Source organism: Oncorhynchus tshawytscha, linkage group LG07 (genome assembly GCF_018296145.1).
Source record: "Oncorhynchus tshawytscha isolate Ot180627B linkage group LG07, Otsh_v2.0, whole genome shotgun sequence".
NCBI classification, from domain to species: domain Eukaryota; kingdom Metazoa; phylum Chordata; class Actinopteri; order Salmoniformes; family Salmonidae; genus Oncorhynchus; species Oncorhynchus tshawytscha.
Genome location: NC_056435.1, coordinates 4228764 through 4245122, shown reverse-complemented (window position 1 = coordinate 4245122; position 16359 = coordinate 4228764). Strand labels below are relative to the sequence as shown.

Below are 16359 nucleotides of genomic sequence, written 5' to 3'. Positions count from 1 at the left end.
AGACTCTCAGGCTCTGGTTGTGGTGGATGAGGAGGGGAGTTTGCTCAGGGTTGTGAGGTGCTAACAGTCACCGACAGGGAATTCTTAACACAGAGACAAAAATGCTATCCACAAGTTCATCTGACCCTGGGGAAGTAGACAAATGGCTTCATTGCCAAAATCCCAAAGTATACCTTTAAAATGTGTGGCTTGTGTCAGTGCTTTTACACAAAAACTGAACAGGTGGTTAAAAGACCAGCAGGTTTGTAGCCACGTACGAACCTTCTTTAAGATTGCCAGCAGAAAATGCATCACATTTCAGTTCAGATTTATCAGTTGTGTGTGTTTGAGACATCCACTGGATGACAGACAAGCCATGTTATAAAAACTACAAGAGGCTTGATGCTCTTGCAAAATCGAAGAGAAGACTTGGTGGACATGTAGTTTATTCAGCCGAGGTGCCACCCTGTGATTTCAAAACGACACTACAACTACCACAATGCCCCACTCTACCCTTTGGACATTATGGCTGCGCACTGTTCATCAATGGTGTTTTTATTTACGTTTTTTCGTGTTTTCTCTTATTTAAAACAGAGGAATGTAGACAGAGTTTGGTTTCGAGTATAACTTTCCAAAAAAGCATCAGGATATTTCTGGAGTTAAAGCTCTATCTGCGTCAGGAACGCTGAAACACGTTTTGCTTGATAGCTAACGAGTCAGATAGCCAGGTAGGTCTGTCACCGGTCCGAATTTAGCTGTTGTAAACTCGGTTCACACTAAATTAACTCGTGTTGTAAAGGCAATGATTGTATAGCTTGTTTGTTAACCACTACAATAATTGCTTTTACTCGAGCACAATACGGGAACACACTATTTTTCTATTCATAGCTATGTTTACCCCTGTAAAGTCGTCTTATTTCAGAGTCAGTCCCACTACTATCAACAGAGAGCTAGGCAAGACCAAGATGAGATAGCAAGAGGAGCCATTGGTTAGCTAGCTACGCGATCGTGAACACAATTAGACATTCAATTCAGTCCCCAGAAGGTGCGTTTCACAGGAAAGAGAGAAACAGACGCATGCCCAGCCATGTTTGGGAGTCTTTTCGAGGAAGAGGGGGAGGGATATTCTCTGGCTCCCTCCGGAGGTAGAGTTGTAAAGGGGGAAGGGGAGCCACCTCCACCCCGGGGAAGAGTGAACCTCAGTGGGATTAAAAACCAGGGAGGGACGTGCTACCTCAACTCGCTGCTCCAGACCCTGCTCTTCACCCCGGAGTTCAGAGGTGAGAGGTCAAGTCAGGTCACTTGGTGTTCTGTCTTTGGTTCATACTGTATTTGAAATACTGTGTGTGTGTGTGTGTGTGTGTGTGTGTGTGTGTGTGTGTGTGTGTGTGTGTGTGTGTGTGTGTGTGTGTGTGTAGAGGAGCTGTTCAGTCTGGGTCCAAAGGAATTGGGCTGCCTGGAGGACAAAGACAAACCAGAGGCCAAGGTAAAGAACCAACCATTGGAGTGTGTGTGTTCCTCACTGTGTGCATGTCTTTATTTGTATTGGTGTGTTTGAGTAGTACATTAACTCTGTCTCTCAGGTCAGGGTTATTCCATTGGAGCTCCAGAGGCTGTTTGCTCGTCTACTCTTGGTGGACCAACAGAGTGCCTCTACTACTGATCTCACTGACAGCTTCGGATGGAACAACAGTGAGGTAGTGTGTGTGAACACGAGCATGGGAACGAGCGTGTGTATGAATGGCGGTGTGTGTGATGCAGGGACTAAACTAGAGAATGAGGCTTGCTTTATATAATGCTACATCACTTTCGCCTACAGTATTTTGCTTACCACTCCCTCTCATCTCTCTCCCATAGGAGAGCAGGCAACATGATGTGCAGGAGTTGAACAGGATTCTGTTCAGTGCCCTAGAGCACTCCCTAGTGGACACCAGCGGCAGTGCGTTCATCCAGCGCCTCTACCATGGCACCACTGTCAACAGCATTCTCTGCAAAGAGTGTGGCAACATCAGCCAGAGACAGGTTTTTATTTATTTAACCTTTATTGAACTAGGCAAGTCAGTTAAGGACAAATTATTATTCATAATGATGGCCTACCAAAAGGCAAAAAATGGTCTCCTGCGGGGACGGGGGATTAAAAATATAGGACAAAACACACATCACGACAAGAGAGACCACACCACATAAAGAGAGCCCAAAGACAACAACAGCATGGCAGCAGCACATGACAACACGGCATGGTAGCAACACATGCCAACAACATGATAGCAACACAACATGGCAGCAACACGACGTGGTAGCAACACAAAACAGGGTACAAACATAATTGGGCACAGACAACAGCACAAAGGGCAAGAAGGTAGAGACAACAATACATCACACAAAGCAGCCACAACTATCAGTAAGAGTGTCCATGATTGAGTCATTGAATGAAGAGATTGAGATAACACGGGTACATGTGTTTATCTGTACCTGCGCGTATCTTTGTGTTGCTAACACCTCATTCTCTTGGCTCTCTCTTTACCTCTCAGGAGGACTTCCTGGACTTGACGGTGTGTGTACGTGGTGTGTGTGGCCTGGAAGGGGCGCTCTGGGACATGTTTGTGGAAGAGGAGATGTTTGAAGGCAGTAACCTCTACCGCTGTGGCCAGTGTGACCAACTAGTCACTGCTGCTAAGGTTAGTAGGAGTATTGGCATGGATTTAAATTGTACTTGTTTATTCTAGAATTGGTACTGATTCCAGGACTCTCTCTAACCTTGCTCCCTCTTTCCCTCCCTCTCCTCTGTTCTCTCTCTCTCTCTCCCTCTCCCTCTGCAGTCTGCCAAGCTGAGGAAGCTCCCTCCCTTCCTGACAGTGTCTCTGTTGAGGTTTAACTTTGACTTTGCCAGGTGCGAGCGTTACAAGGAGACTGGTCGCTACACCTTCCCTCTCACCATCAACCTCAGGCCCTTCTGTGAACAGGTACTGGACAACCACACACATGGATCGGCATTGCTTCACTGCCACTTACTCTTGTTTTAACTAAGTCATGTAGAGTACATATAATGTCAAACCATTTAAGAACATGTTATGTCGCATTATAATGACTATGCTATGTCACCCTCTCTCCCAGACTGAAGACGAGGACTCAGAGTACTCCTATGAACTCTTCTCTGTCATCATCCATAAGGGAGGCTGTTATGGCGGCCATTACCACGTCTACATCAAAGACATGGACCACCTCGGCTTGTGGGAACCGCCGGTGAGAGAGCGCGGGAGGGAGGAGGAGAGAACAACAATTGCATATCAGACAATCGAGGCTTAGAGTATGTCACTAAATATGCTAATAGCGAATTGTGTGTTTGTGTGTGTCTTTTGTATTTTCACGTATGCGTTTGTATCAGGAGGAGGATACCAAACCCAAGGTTCAGAAGAAGAAGGAAGTGAGAGCGTATACTGAGCCGGAGAAAGACGACCCTCTATCTGTACTCTCCTCCATAATAGCCCAGGTAACGCAAAGCATGCTGGTTCAACCCAATGGAACGAGAGCACCACGGGCCACATCATCAGTAGGTCCAGTGACTGTATCTGATCTTAATGTGGTGTTGTTCCCCTCCTGGCCTGTAGGAGGAGAGCAGGAGCGTGCTGCTGGACCAGCTGGGTCAGAGACTGATGGACAAGATCGGTTCTTCCTGGAGCAAGAAGTACAGGAAACTCCACGGCCCCATAGGCAAGGTAGGACATGACTGATGGGCGTCCCCCAAGAGCTCCACAACGCCACATAAACACTTCGCTTTCCTTATCTCCTCTACATCGTTCTACATGTTATCCTTCCACTCATCCCCCTCTCCCTCTCGCCTCCTCTCTCCCTCTGCAGTTCCTCCAGAACCACAGTGATGTGTTTGTGTTGGTCAATAATGGCACTTGGGTGGCCCTGAAAGCCAACCCCCCTAGCCCGGTGACCCAGCCCTCCAGCCCAGCCCATCCAACCCCTGGCTCTAGCTCTACCCCAGACCCAGTCCACAACAACACAGCCAACCACCTACCAGAACCAGGACTGGAGACAGAACCGAAGACGGCACCAGAACCACAGGTACACTAGTTAGACCTCTCATGGTTCTGCTTTAATGATGGTGTGTCTGCTATGTTGATGCTGCAATTGGTTATGTTTAAATCTTTTTTCTCTCTCTCGCTCTGAATCTCCATTTATCCATGCATCTTTCTTCCTCTCTCCATCTCTCCACAGGGCAGCCACTGGTTTGATCTGAATGACTCCACAGTGACGTCGATCCATGAGAGAGACGTAGAGAAAATGTACCAGGGAAAGGAGAGTGCCTACATGCTGTTCTATAGGAAAACACTGCTACGCAGGCCTTCTGGAGGTACGTGGGTGTTTGTGTGTGGGAGAGAGGCGTAAGAAGGAAAGGGAGGGAGTGAGTGAACACAAGGAAAGGAGAGCCACATCCAAACTTGATGCGAGTGGGAGAGGAAGAGAGATGGTGAAGGAGAGACATGAAAACGTACACAGTCTTTCAAATGAGATTTTCCCCCTGGCAGCCCTGAGGAATCCTGGGTATCAGGTTCCCCCTCACCTCTTAGAGATGGCTGAAGAGGAGAACAGAAGACTACAACAGAGACGGTACTCACGTGTACACACACACACACATAAACGAAGACTGTATTTTGCAATGTTTTGCGGCTATCTGTGTGTGTGTGCACTCTGCTATAGGGAGGAGTTTGAGGCCAGCAATAACAGTGTTGAGCTGCGTCTCCACCTAGCGCCACGCTATAGGTTGGAAAACGGAGCTCTTAAGCCAATCAGCATAGAGCAGAAAGAGGCCACCAACCTCACCTTCGACCGCTGCAGGACCGTAGGAGACCTGCGAATGATCATCTACCAGGTGATGTCATCCCTCCGACTCATTAACGCACTTCCTTAATGCCGCCATGGCACTGAGCAAAAAGCTCAAACCTGTGTGTGTGTGTGTTCAGAAGCAGGATCTCTGGGAGGGGGATATGGCTCTGACTGTGGCCAGAAGTCTGCCAGCCGGCCTTCACCTCTACAACACTCTCACAGGTGAGACATGCACACACACACTTAAACACACACACTTAAACACGCACACATTTGCAGCATGTCCATTCTGTGAGAGTTGATTCTGAACTTTAGTACGTGTGTGTTTCAGATGACGAGGTGTCTCTTTACAGTGCAGGCATCTTGTCCGGCACTGATCTGTTTGTGTGGAACGGCAGAGAGGTGAGGAGACACTCGAATCAACACAATCCACCGTTGTACATACTGCTACTGGACGTCCTAGAACCAAAACGGCTGTCGGGTCATATCATATCCCCTTTATTTCCTCAGGTATGTGGGGCGACTGTCCAAACAGGAGCCGAGTGGGAACCAGTGTTGCTGACCGTGGTTCGCCCCTCTCTGGGAGAAGAAGAAGAGGAGGGGGAGGGAGGGGGAGTGGGAGAGGAAGGAGGCTCGGGGCTGACGAAGCAGTCGAGGGGTTTCGCTGGGAGGGTGACTCTAGGAGAGGTGAGGGAGGCATTAGGGGAGCCACAGGAGAGCCTCCTGTGTCAGGAGAAGAGGGGAGGGGAGGGAGGGGGGGCCAGCGGGTGGAGGGTATTCCCTCCTGGAGACATGCAGAGGACCCTGAAGGAGCTGGCCTTGAAGGATGGAGACGCACTGCTGGTGCTGGAGCCACAGACACAGGACAGCAGGTAGGCAGCATGGTGTGTGTGCGTGGCATTGTGTCAGTCTGTGTAAGTGACTGACAGATATGGGGTGTGGTTGGTGTGTTTGCTATGGCTGTGTGTGTAATGTCTCTCTCTCCCAGTGTGTTCAGTGTGAGTGGTGATATGGTAACCGTGACAACACCATCAGACTGTCGCTGGCTTCTGGTGGAATACCGACCAGAGAGAAGAAGAAGAGGAGGGGGGGAGGAAGAGGAGGAGAGGATGAGGGCAAAGGTCCCTGCCTCTGGAAACATGGTGAGCTAGCAAGTGTGTGGGTGCGTGTGGCGGTGGTATGTGTGTTTAGTATGTTAATGTGTGTGTGTTCTTTTCTAGCTCCTATGTGAGGTGAAACAGAGGGCCATAGCGGAGCTGCAGCTACAGGAGCATCTAGCAGGTCAAATACTGTTACTGTTACCACTCCTACTAGCAGCAGCTATAGGTCAGATACTGTTACCACTCCTACTAGCAGCAGCTATAGGTCAGATACTGTTACCACTCCTACTAGCAGCAGCTACAGGTCAGATACTGTTACCACTCCTAATAGCAGCAGCAATAGGTCAGATACTGTTACCACTCCTAATAGCAGCAGCTATAGGTCAGATACTGATACCACTCCTAATAGCAGCAGCTATAGGTCAGAGACTGATACCACTCCTAATAGCAGCAGCTATAGGTCAGATACTGATACCACTCCTAATAGCAGCAGCTATAGGTCAGATACTGATACCACTCCTAATAGCAGCAGCTATAGGTCAGAAACTGATACCACTCCTAATAGCAGCAGCTATAGGACAGATACTGTTACCACTCCTAATAGCAGCAGCTATAGGTCAGATACTGTTACCACTCCCTACCATTACTGGTTCACCAACTTCTTCTCTGATAGAGTTCAGTGTGTCAAATCGGAGGGCCTGTTGTCCGGGTCTCTGGCAGTCTCTATGGGGGTGCCACAGGGTTCAATTCTTGGGCCGACTCTCTTCTCTGTATACATCAATGATGTCGCTCTTGCTGCTGGTGAGTCTCTGATCCACCTCTACGTAGACGACACCATTCTGTATACTTCTTGCCCTTCTTTGGACACTGTGTTAACAACCCTCCAGACGAGCTTCAATGCCATACAACTCTCCTTCAGTGGCCTCCAACTGCTCTTAAATACAAGTAAAACTAAATGCATGCTATTCAACCGATCGCTGCCAGCACCTGCCAGCCCGTCCAGCATCACTACTCTGGACGGTTCTGACTTAGAATATGTGGACAACTACAAATACCTAGGTGTCTGGTTAGACTGTAAACTCACCTTCCAGACTCACATCAAACATCTCCAATCCAAAGTTAAATATAGAATTGGCTTCCTATTTCGCAACAAAGCATCCTTCACTCATGCTGCCAAGCATACCCTCGTAAAACTGACCATCCTACCAATCCTCAACTTCGGTGATGTCATCTATAAAATAGCCTCCAACACTCTTCTCAACAAATTTGATGCAGTCTATCACAGTGCCATCCATTTTGTCACCAAAGCCCCATATACTACCCACCACTGCGACCTGTACTCTCTCGTTGCCTGGCCCTCGCTTCATACTCGTCGCCAAACCCACTGGCTCCAGGTCATCTACAAGACCCTGCTAGGTAAAGTTCCCCCTTATCTCAGCTCGCTGGTCACCATAGCAGCACCCACCTGTAGCACATGCTCCAGTAGGTATATCTCTCTGGTCACCCCCAAAACCAATTCCTCCTCTCCTTCCAGTTCTCTGCTGCCAATGACTGGAACGAACTACAAAAATCTCTGAAACTGGAAACGCTTATCTCCCTCACTAGCTTTAAGCACCAGCTGTCAGTGCAGTTTACAGATTACTGTACCTGTACTTAGCCCAAACAACTACCTCTCCCCCTACTGTATATATTTATTTAGCTCCTTTGCACCCCATTATTTCTATTTCTACTTTGCACATTCTTACACTGCAAAACAACCATTCCAGTGTTTTACTTGCTATATTGTATTTACTTCGCCACCATGGCCTTTTTTGCCTTAACCTCCCTTATCTCACCTCATTTGCTCACATCGTATATAGACTTATTTTTCTACTGTATTATTGACTGTATGTTTGTTTTACTCCATGTGTAACTCTGTGTTGTTGTATGTGTCGAACTGCTTTGCTTTATCTTGGCCAGGTCGCAATTGTAAATGAGAACTTGTTCTCAACTTGCCTACCTGGTTAAATAAAGGTGAAATAAAAAATACTGTTACTATTACCACTCCTAATATCATCAGCTATAGTTAAGGTACTGTTACTGTTACCACTCCTAATATCATCAGCTATAGGTCAGATACTGTTACCACTCCTAATATCATCAGCTATAGTTAAGGTACTGTTACTGTTACCACTCCTAATATCATCAGCTATAGGTCAGATACTGTTACTGTTACCATTCCTAATATCATCAGCTATAGTTAAGGTACTGTTACTGTTACCACTCCTAATATCATCAGCTATAGTTAAGGTACTGTTACTGTTACCACTCCTAATATCATCAGCTATAGTTAAGGTACTGTTACTGTTACCATTCCTAATATCATCAGCTATAGTTAAGGTACTGTTACTGTTACCACTCCTAATATCATCAGCTATAGTTAAGGTACTGTTACCACTCCTAATATCATCAGCTATAGTTAAGGTACTGTTACCACTCCTAATATCATCAGCTATAGTTAAGGTACTGTTACTGTTACCACTCCTAATATCATCAGCTATAGTTAAGGTACTGTTACCACTCCTAATATCATCAGATATAGTTAAGTTACCGTTACTGTTACCACTCCTAATATCATCAGCTGTAGTTAAGGTACTGTTACCACTCCTAATATCATCAGATATAGTTAAGTTACCGTTACTGTTACCACTCCTAATATCATCAGCTTTAGGTCAGGTACTGTTACTGTTACCATTCCTAATATCATCAGCTTTAGGTCAGGTACTGTTACTGTTACCATTCCTAATATCATCAGCTTTAGGTCAGGTACTGTTACTGTTACCATTCCTAATATCATCAGCTATAGTTAAGGTACTGTTACTATTACCACTCCTAATATCACCAGCTATAGTTAAGTTACTGTTACCACTCCTAATATCATCAGCTGTAGGTCAGATACTGTTACCACTCCTAATATCATCAGCTATAGTTAAGGTACTGTTACTGTTACCACTCCTAATATCATCAGCTATAGTTAAGGTACTGTTACTGTTACCACTCCTAATATCATCAGCTATAGTTAAGTTACTGTTACTGTTACCACTCCTAATATCATCAGCTATAGTTAAGGTACTGTTACTGTTACCACTCCTAATATCATCAGCTATAGTTAAGTTACTGTTACTGTTACCACTCCTAATATCATCAGCTATAGTTAAGGTACTGTTACCACTCCTAATATCATCAGCTATAGTTAAGGTACTGTTACTGTTACCACTCCTAATACAGCCAGTATTATTACGGTAGATATGTGTTTGTTGTCTCTTCACTGGTGTGTGTATCTCTGTCCAGGTGTGGCATGCTGTCTGAGGCAGGTGGACCGTACAGGGAAACTCCTGCCCCCAGGTACTGTAACACCCAATGACGCTCACACATAAACATATCTAACTCTTACTTCGTCCTAATTGTATGTATGTATTGATGCAGGGCTCGACATACAGGGCTGCCTGCTGGCCCGGGTAGGTTTTGGAAGCCCTCCAGGCCAGTCAAACCTCCACGTCAATGGCCCCCCCAAAATAATATTGTAATAATTCTATTTTCAATCTAGGTTATATGTATAATTGTTGAAAAAAAACGACAAAATTCCCAAAGCTGTTAGTTCTTTATGTAGATTATAACACGCTCACTGACTAGTTCATCTGTCGGGCAGCAAGAGTGAGCAGCTCGCCACTGGTAGTTGTGTGGAGCTGCACACAGAAGAAGGACAGTAGTAGGGTTGTTGGTAGGGTATGAAGGAAACATGTTTCAACTTAGCATTTACTGGTAGATATTATAAGACAACAATGGGTATGAAACACAGGTATTTAAGATGTTTGGCCAAAGTCTTGGTTAAATCTTTGCAATGCACAGTTTTGTCATCATGCTCTGTTTGAATGAAAGTTTCTCAAGGCTTTCCATAACCTTCCCAGGTAAATGTTGACTACACAGGAGGCCTACCAGGCACAATTATTTCAGGAAGATTTGTATAAATAGGGTGGGCATTTGTTTTGCAAACTCTGCCATCACATGTATATTGTAGGCTCCATGGTACAGTAGCTCTACACTGCTAGACAAACACAATGGTCTCTTGCAAGGTGAGCAATTTAATTTTTTTTAAACATTTGGGATTTTTCCCAGATCTTAAAAGTGGTCTACCGATGTGCTTTAAGCATTGTTGTGGACTTAAAATATTCAATTTTTGTTGTTTTTCTATAAATAAATAAGAGTGATTTTGATAGTGAACCTGAGAACTCGGAAACTGGGAAAAATGTATCTAAAGATAAAACTGATTTTATTGGCCCTACAACTGTAGCCTGCTGACTGTTCAAAATCGCAACAATAACAACACCCTTTTTGAGATTGCGAGATGTTTTATTTTTCCATCCAATCAATTTAAATGTGATATTGTTAAGTAAATTGTAATTATTTGTGTATGGAGGGTAGGTTATTATGGGCTAGCTTGCTCAGCCCGCAAACTAAAGATAAAATCACCTGATATAGATTTTTTTTTTGGGGGGGGCAGTAGCTTTCAGTTGGCAATGGCCCGGTGTGCCACTGGCAATTTACCTGAACGTCAAGCCGTGTGTGTGTGTGTGTGTTGCCTCCCACAGTGTGTGAGGAGCTGAGTGTTCGTGACGCTGGGGTTAGGCTGATGACCTCCCTGTCCCTCTGTCCTGGAACGGCCCCCAAAGACACACAGCTGTTCCTGTACTTCAGTGTGGGGACAGCACCCTCCTCTGGCTTGGAGGGGGAAATCATTGTAGAGCGCTCCAGCACAGTTAAACAGGTGGGGAATGTCTGCTGGTCGTTCTATATATCTGCCTGCCTGCCTGTGTCTGTCTCTCTGTCAGACAGTGTATCTGCTTCTCTGCTAATGAGTGCTAATCCTATCTATACATTCTATTGTAGTGTCTCAAGAAAATGTTGGAGTCAGCAAGACTTGAAGGTAAAACTATTGGATTATAAGAGTGTGTCCCTTCTCCCTTGTGTGTGCTTTTGTGTTAATGATGTCGGGTTAATGGTGTAGGGGTAGTGGTGTAGGGGTAGTGGTGTAGGGGTAATGGTGTAGGGGTAGTGGTGTAATGGTATGTGTTGTATGTACAGGGGACGGGTGGCATCTAAGGAGGCTGGACTGGTGTGAGGATGTGGGAGAGGCTTTGATGGATGAGGTGAGTAACCAGAATTATAAAACTGGTTGTTTGGATGCTGATTGGTTGATACAGGGAGTTATTCACGACAATCCCCCAGGTAATGCCTGTTAACAGCTTAATTTGAATTAGCAATGCTCCTTCAGCGTCCCACAGCTCAGCCAGGCAATTAATAAACTTGATCTCCCTGGGGAAAAAATGTGTCTCAACAGTTGAGGTTTGTCTAAAACATATATATTTTTTATGAAAACAGGTTGTTCATCTTTTTTATATGCCGGCAATTGTTTTGTTAAAGCAATAAGGGCCCTGGAACCCGGGATTATCAGTGAATAACACCCTCCTAAGGGATGTTCCCTCGTACCTCTTCTTAGCGTCGGGCTTAAGAACAGGCCATAGTTGGGTGTTATTCTCACGATAATCCCTGGGTCCTAATAAATGATTGCTTCAGCGAAATCTGGAAGTGGGATACATTTTCCTCACTCTTTTTCACTAACTGCCACAATCTCTCGTTTCTTTCCCAGGAGGCGTCTCTCTCAGAGCTGAAGATGAGTCATGGAGACGCTCTGGTGATTACTGAGGGACGACTTCCTCCCAAGGTACACTCAACTTCCTGTTCTCTTTCAACCCCATTTACTCTCTACAGACATGTATTCCCTCTCTCACGTCCCCCTTCTCTCTCTCAGGGTTTTCTGAAGCTGTCAGTCTGGCTGTATGTGGAGCCGAGCGCCTACTCCGTTGTCTCCATGGAAACAGAGGTCAACGGCATGGCCGCTGGGTCCACGGAGGGTCAGAGGTTGGAGGATATGACTACAGGTGAGACACACACACACAGTATGAAACTAAGTCCACTGGCTAAAATGTGTGTGTGTTTAGTGGGCGGGGCCATGGTGGAGCTGAGGACTGTGGGACAGGTGGAGATCTCAGAGGAGGCTACACTGGAAGAGCTGAAGACTCAGGTAGTGTGTGTGTTGATACTTCTCCTTCCAGGCTGTGTCTGTCCATACTGTGTGTGTTAATACTCTGTGTGTTAGGTGCTGACCCTGCCGGAGCTGCAGTATGTTTGTGTGCCCACTCCTGCGTTTCTGCGTGTGTGGCAGCTGGAGGGACAGAGACTAACCCGTATCCTCAGAGGACAACAGCACACACTCAGGTACACACACACTCCTCCCTCTCACTTCTGTCTATCTCCTCTCGTCCCTTTCTTTTTCTCAACAAGTATCTGTTCACAGGAAGTTGAAGTTGAGCAGTGGGGTGGAGTTTTGTGTGCAGCAGCTACTGAGAGAAGAGGATCTTGGGTAAGCCTGGGGTTATTCTACTCTCAATGGTCAGTTAAGCAGATACCGGAAGCATGATTTCTGGATCTGTTGTTATCCCTCCCTCCCTCGCTCTTTTCTTCCTCTCCCTCCATCTTATTGCCCCATTCCTCCCTCCCCCAGTCCCAAGGAGGTGTTGCTGCGTGTCCAGATGGGGGTGCCAGGGGAGCGGGGTTACTACCCTCCAGAGGACCTGGTCTGGGATGCTTCTCGAGACCCTTCCCCCAGATCGCTACGCTCTGCCTTGGCCTCAACATACGGCCTCTCTCCTGACTCCCTGCTACTGGCCAAGCACCAGCCACACACACACACCTGGGAGACTTTCTCCAACTGGGTAAGAGATGTGGAGGGAGGGAGGAAGGGAGGGAGCCTGATGTTTTGTTGTCACTCTCCTGTGGTTTATTTTATGACTCTTCCTGGTGCTTGTTAATGATGCGTGCACACAGAGCCAGCAGGTGTCCAAACGGAAGAAGAAGAAAAAGGCGGAGTCTCTGCTTGGAGCACCTTTCCACCTTAAAGACGGTGACATCATCGGTGTCAAGGTAACAAATGCACCTCTGTGGTTCATCGTATTGGTTGCTTTCCAGCCTGCTCTGCTTTAATTGGACAAAACTTGCTTATTGAATGTGACATGGTTTTCTGATTTAGATAATACGTCGACAGTAACATGGTGTTTTTCTGATTGGACAGAACCTGTTGATTGACAATAACCGGGACTTTAGCACCCAACAGGATGAGCAGAGGTTGAGGGAAGAGAAGGAGCAACGCAGGAAAGGGTGGGGCTTCTTAAAATATCCAATGAGACTCAGGTCACAGTGTTGGCACTGCTTTTCGTGTATGACATTAGCTTTACAAGAAAGTGTATTTATAGTTAAAGTTAATATAAATACATAAGTAAATGTCTACAGTTTACTTTGATACTATTTCCTCTTTACTCCTGCAGAGGGCAGGGTGTGGGGGCTGAAGTTGAGACCAACCGAAGGGTGGGACCAGAGAAGAAGATGGGGCCAATCAAGACCAGGAAGACAGAGGTGGCCCTGTCAATCAACGTGGGGGTGTTCCGATAGCCTCGCCTTACACACACACACACATGCGCACACACATGCGCACATACAGACTTTCTCACCGTGGCATCGCTCAATATAATGAAAAATCTTCGGGACGTGTTTGTGTGCCAAACATTTTTTATAATGTGTTCACACAGCATGACCCCCCCATACATCTGCTATCTACTGCTAGTGTAGGTCTGGTGGTGGGCTGACTTACTGGTTCGCTATACAGACCTACTCAATGTCTACTCAATGTCACAAGCTGCAGTCTCTGACTCTCCTTCCATCTCTCTGTCACTACACCTGGATCCCTTCTCCCCTCTACATGAGATCCAATAGGAACCAGTATTTCTACATGAGATCCAATAGGAACCAGTATTTCCACTCATAGTACTGGGTGTATTACATATATATTGGTATGTATTTACAGTATCTGCTGACTAGTTTGCAATGGTACACACCACAGAGGTATAGATATGTACCAGTAGATTATAGATAATATATACACCTATATTTCTAATAAGAGTTAGTGGATTTATATCCATGCCTTAACATGGACGAGCCACAATTCAGCTCAGTCCAGAATAGTCCTCCCTACCTCATTTCTCTACCTCTCTGTTGCGCCCTCTCTCTCGCTCTACCTTTCTTTCCCTCCTAACTTCATCTTCACTTTGTGGTCTCACCCTCTCGCCATTTTCCTTACATGGGAAAGAGTCCAATTATTTTCTCTGTATCCCATCATGCCTCTGTACCAGAGTTGATCACGTTAATCATACGATAATTATGTTTGTTTCATGTGCATGCGGTGGGTGTGTGTGGTCGGACTTCAGGGAGTTAAAATAATTCATGGATCATTTGACTAATACGTCATACATAACTTTTAGAAATGACGGTTGGACAATGAATACGAGCGACTTTGTTTTGAATTATGAGATTATTTGGTTTCCTAACTAATCTGATGTTTTTATTTTTTCATTTGCTGTAAGAATAACTTAAGTTAGTTTTGAGTACAGTTTGACTTCTACTTGTGGTGAGGGTCATTGCCAAGAGGCAAGGTTTGACAGATGTGTTTTGGATTAAATACAGAATAAAACTGATCAAGATGCATGTTTGCAAATCTTGTTTTATTTCTTTTGAAGTCATGATGCATGTTTACAGACCTTTATCATTTGCATATTCTCTGTAGCAGGCACGAATCATAGTAGGCCTACACATTTGAATTTACAACTTGTTGCCAGTACCAAGAAGAAAATTCTCCATAAAACCATCATATTTGGCTATACCAAAACAATGCTTATCAAACATGCTGAACAATTAATCAAATGGCCATCTGGACTATTTACATTGACAACTCCCCCCCATTTTTACTCTGCTGCTACTCGCTGTTTATTATCTATGCATAGCCACTTTACCCCTACCTACATATACAAATTACCTCGACTAACCTGTACCCCTGCACATTGACTCGGTACTGGTACCCCCTTTATATAGCCTCGTTATTTTTATTCTGTTACTTTTATTTTATTTTTTACTTTAGTTTATTTAGTAAATATTTTCTTAACTCTTTCTTGAGCTACATTGTTGGTTAAGAGCTTGTAAGTAAGCATTTCACAGTAAGGTCTACAACTGTTGTATTCGGCGCTTGTGATAAATACGATTTGATTTGACAGAAATGATGTGGGTGTGTGTGAAACGGACCTGTCCTGGGTTAGGTGGTGACAGGGCCGTGGGAGACATTGCTTTCAGCATCATGTTGTGCATTCTGCATCAACATCAGCTCCACCATGTCTAACACACACATACATGAAAATGAACATTATGCGCACACACGCACACAAGTAGCTGCATTTGGCATTTGTGTGTGTGTGTTTACCTTTGATGCTCCCAGACCGTGGTGCATGGTTTGGCTGAGGGGGCATCTGTTGTATGAGGGGCTGTTGCTGTGGTAACTGCTGTATGAAGGTAGTAGGCTGCTGGGGCAACTACAGACCAAGAGAGAAATAGCATCAGCTGTCTGTGTAAGAGAGAAATAGCATCAGCTGTCTGTGTAAGAGAGAAATAGCATCAGCTGTCTGTGTAAGAGAGAAATAGCATCAGCTGTCTGTGTGTAAGAGAGGATCAGAATTAGGAGTAACATCAGAAAACACAGTCATACAAAAAGGAACAATCAGGGTTTGCTTGTACTTCAACGTTTCATTACAATATTTATTTTCAAACATTTTGTAGTCTTACTGGTGGATAGGGCAAACTCTGCTCTGCTGTCCTTGTTGTCCCTCTCATTCTCCAGTCGCTGTAGACATGAAGACAAGCAGGAGGGGAGTAGTCAGCAGTCAACGAGGCCATGAGCAGCCAGAACTCACAACATCAGAAAAGATTGCCTCTTTTACTACTTTTTGTTTCACTCATAAGTTAAAAACATGGCATTTTTGTCTATCAAAGTAAATGATCAGATGATTATTTGATATCCAGCAGCCTGAGTTTGAGTCGGGTCATCTGGTCAAGCATGAGATTAGTCATTCGGAGAGTACTGTATTCTCCACACTGTGAAGTTGTCCACACACACACAATAAGTGACTGAGGGTCACCACTGTACACACCCCCACTCCCCCGTCCCCAATTTACCTGTAGCTCTTTAGCCGTACGTCACACACCTTTCGATCAGCTTTCAGTCTCTACGCCAAACTGAGACCACTTACCTGGTTACTAAGGGACACAACTGTTTATGTCAACCAAGCCACGCCTACTGCGTGGTTACCTTTCCTGGTTTTGGTCTTGATCCTAGGTGATTGTTTACCATCTGAGCCTACACAAGCTATTTCTCTTGAACAACAACCCAGTCAGGTAATTCAAGAAATGTAAAAGCAAGGGTCAGTGAAATTGTTTGGGATAAGAATAGAAAGTAATATATGCAATCAAC

General features: G+C 45.3%; 1 protein-coding gene across 3 annotated transcripts; it reads left to right on the top strand.

The window, feature by feature from the left end:
* Positions 1-460: 460 nt before the first annotated feature.
* Positions 461-14549, top strand: LOC112253716 (ubiquitin carboxyl-terminal hydrolase 40). 3 transcript variants are annotated; one of them, XM_042323930.1, is made up of 30 exons: positions 461-1259; positions 1398-1465; positions 1563-1676; positions 1837-2001; positions 2511-2657; positions 2799-2942; positions 3094-3222; positions 3365-3469; positions 3588-3695; positions 3838-4053; positions 4207-4342; positions 4518-4861; positions 4953-5037; positions 5147-5217; positions 5326-5687; positions 5804-5957; positions 6036-6096; positions 9246-9299; positions 10544-10719; positions 10842-10878; positions 11037-11101; positions 11602-11676; positions 11764-11893; positions 11954-12036; positions 12112-12230; positions 12310-12375; positions 12517-12727; positions 12840-12935; positions 13084-13169; positions 13337-14549. In XM_042323930.1, the coding sequence occupies exons 1-30, from the start codon at positions 1067-1069 to the stop codon at positions 13458-13460; spliced, it is 3924 nt and encodes a 1307-aa protein (XP_042179864.1). In that variant the 5' UTR covers positions 461-1066; the 3' UTR covers positions 13461-14549. The 3 variants fall into 3 exon arrangements, with proteins under 3 accessions (XP_042179864.1, XP_042179863.1, XP_042179865.1); XM_042323931.1 differs by having other exon boundaries at positions 462-1259; positions 4518-4599; positions 4690-4861; positions 11764-12036; XM_042323929.1 differs by having other exon boundaries at positions 11764-12036.
* The last annotated feature ends 1810 nt before the right edge of the window (positions 14550-16359 follow it).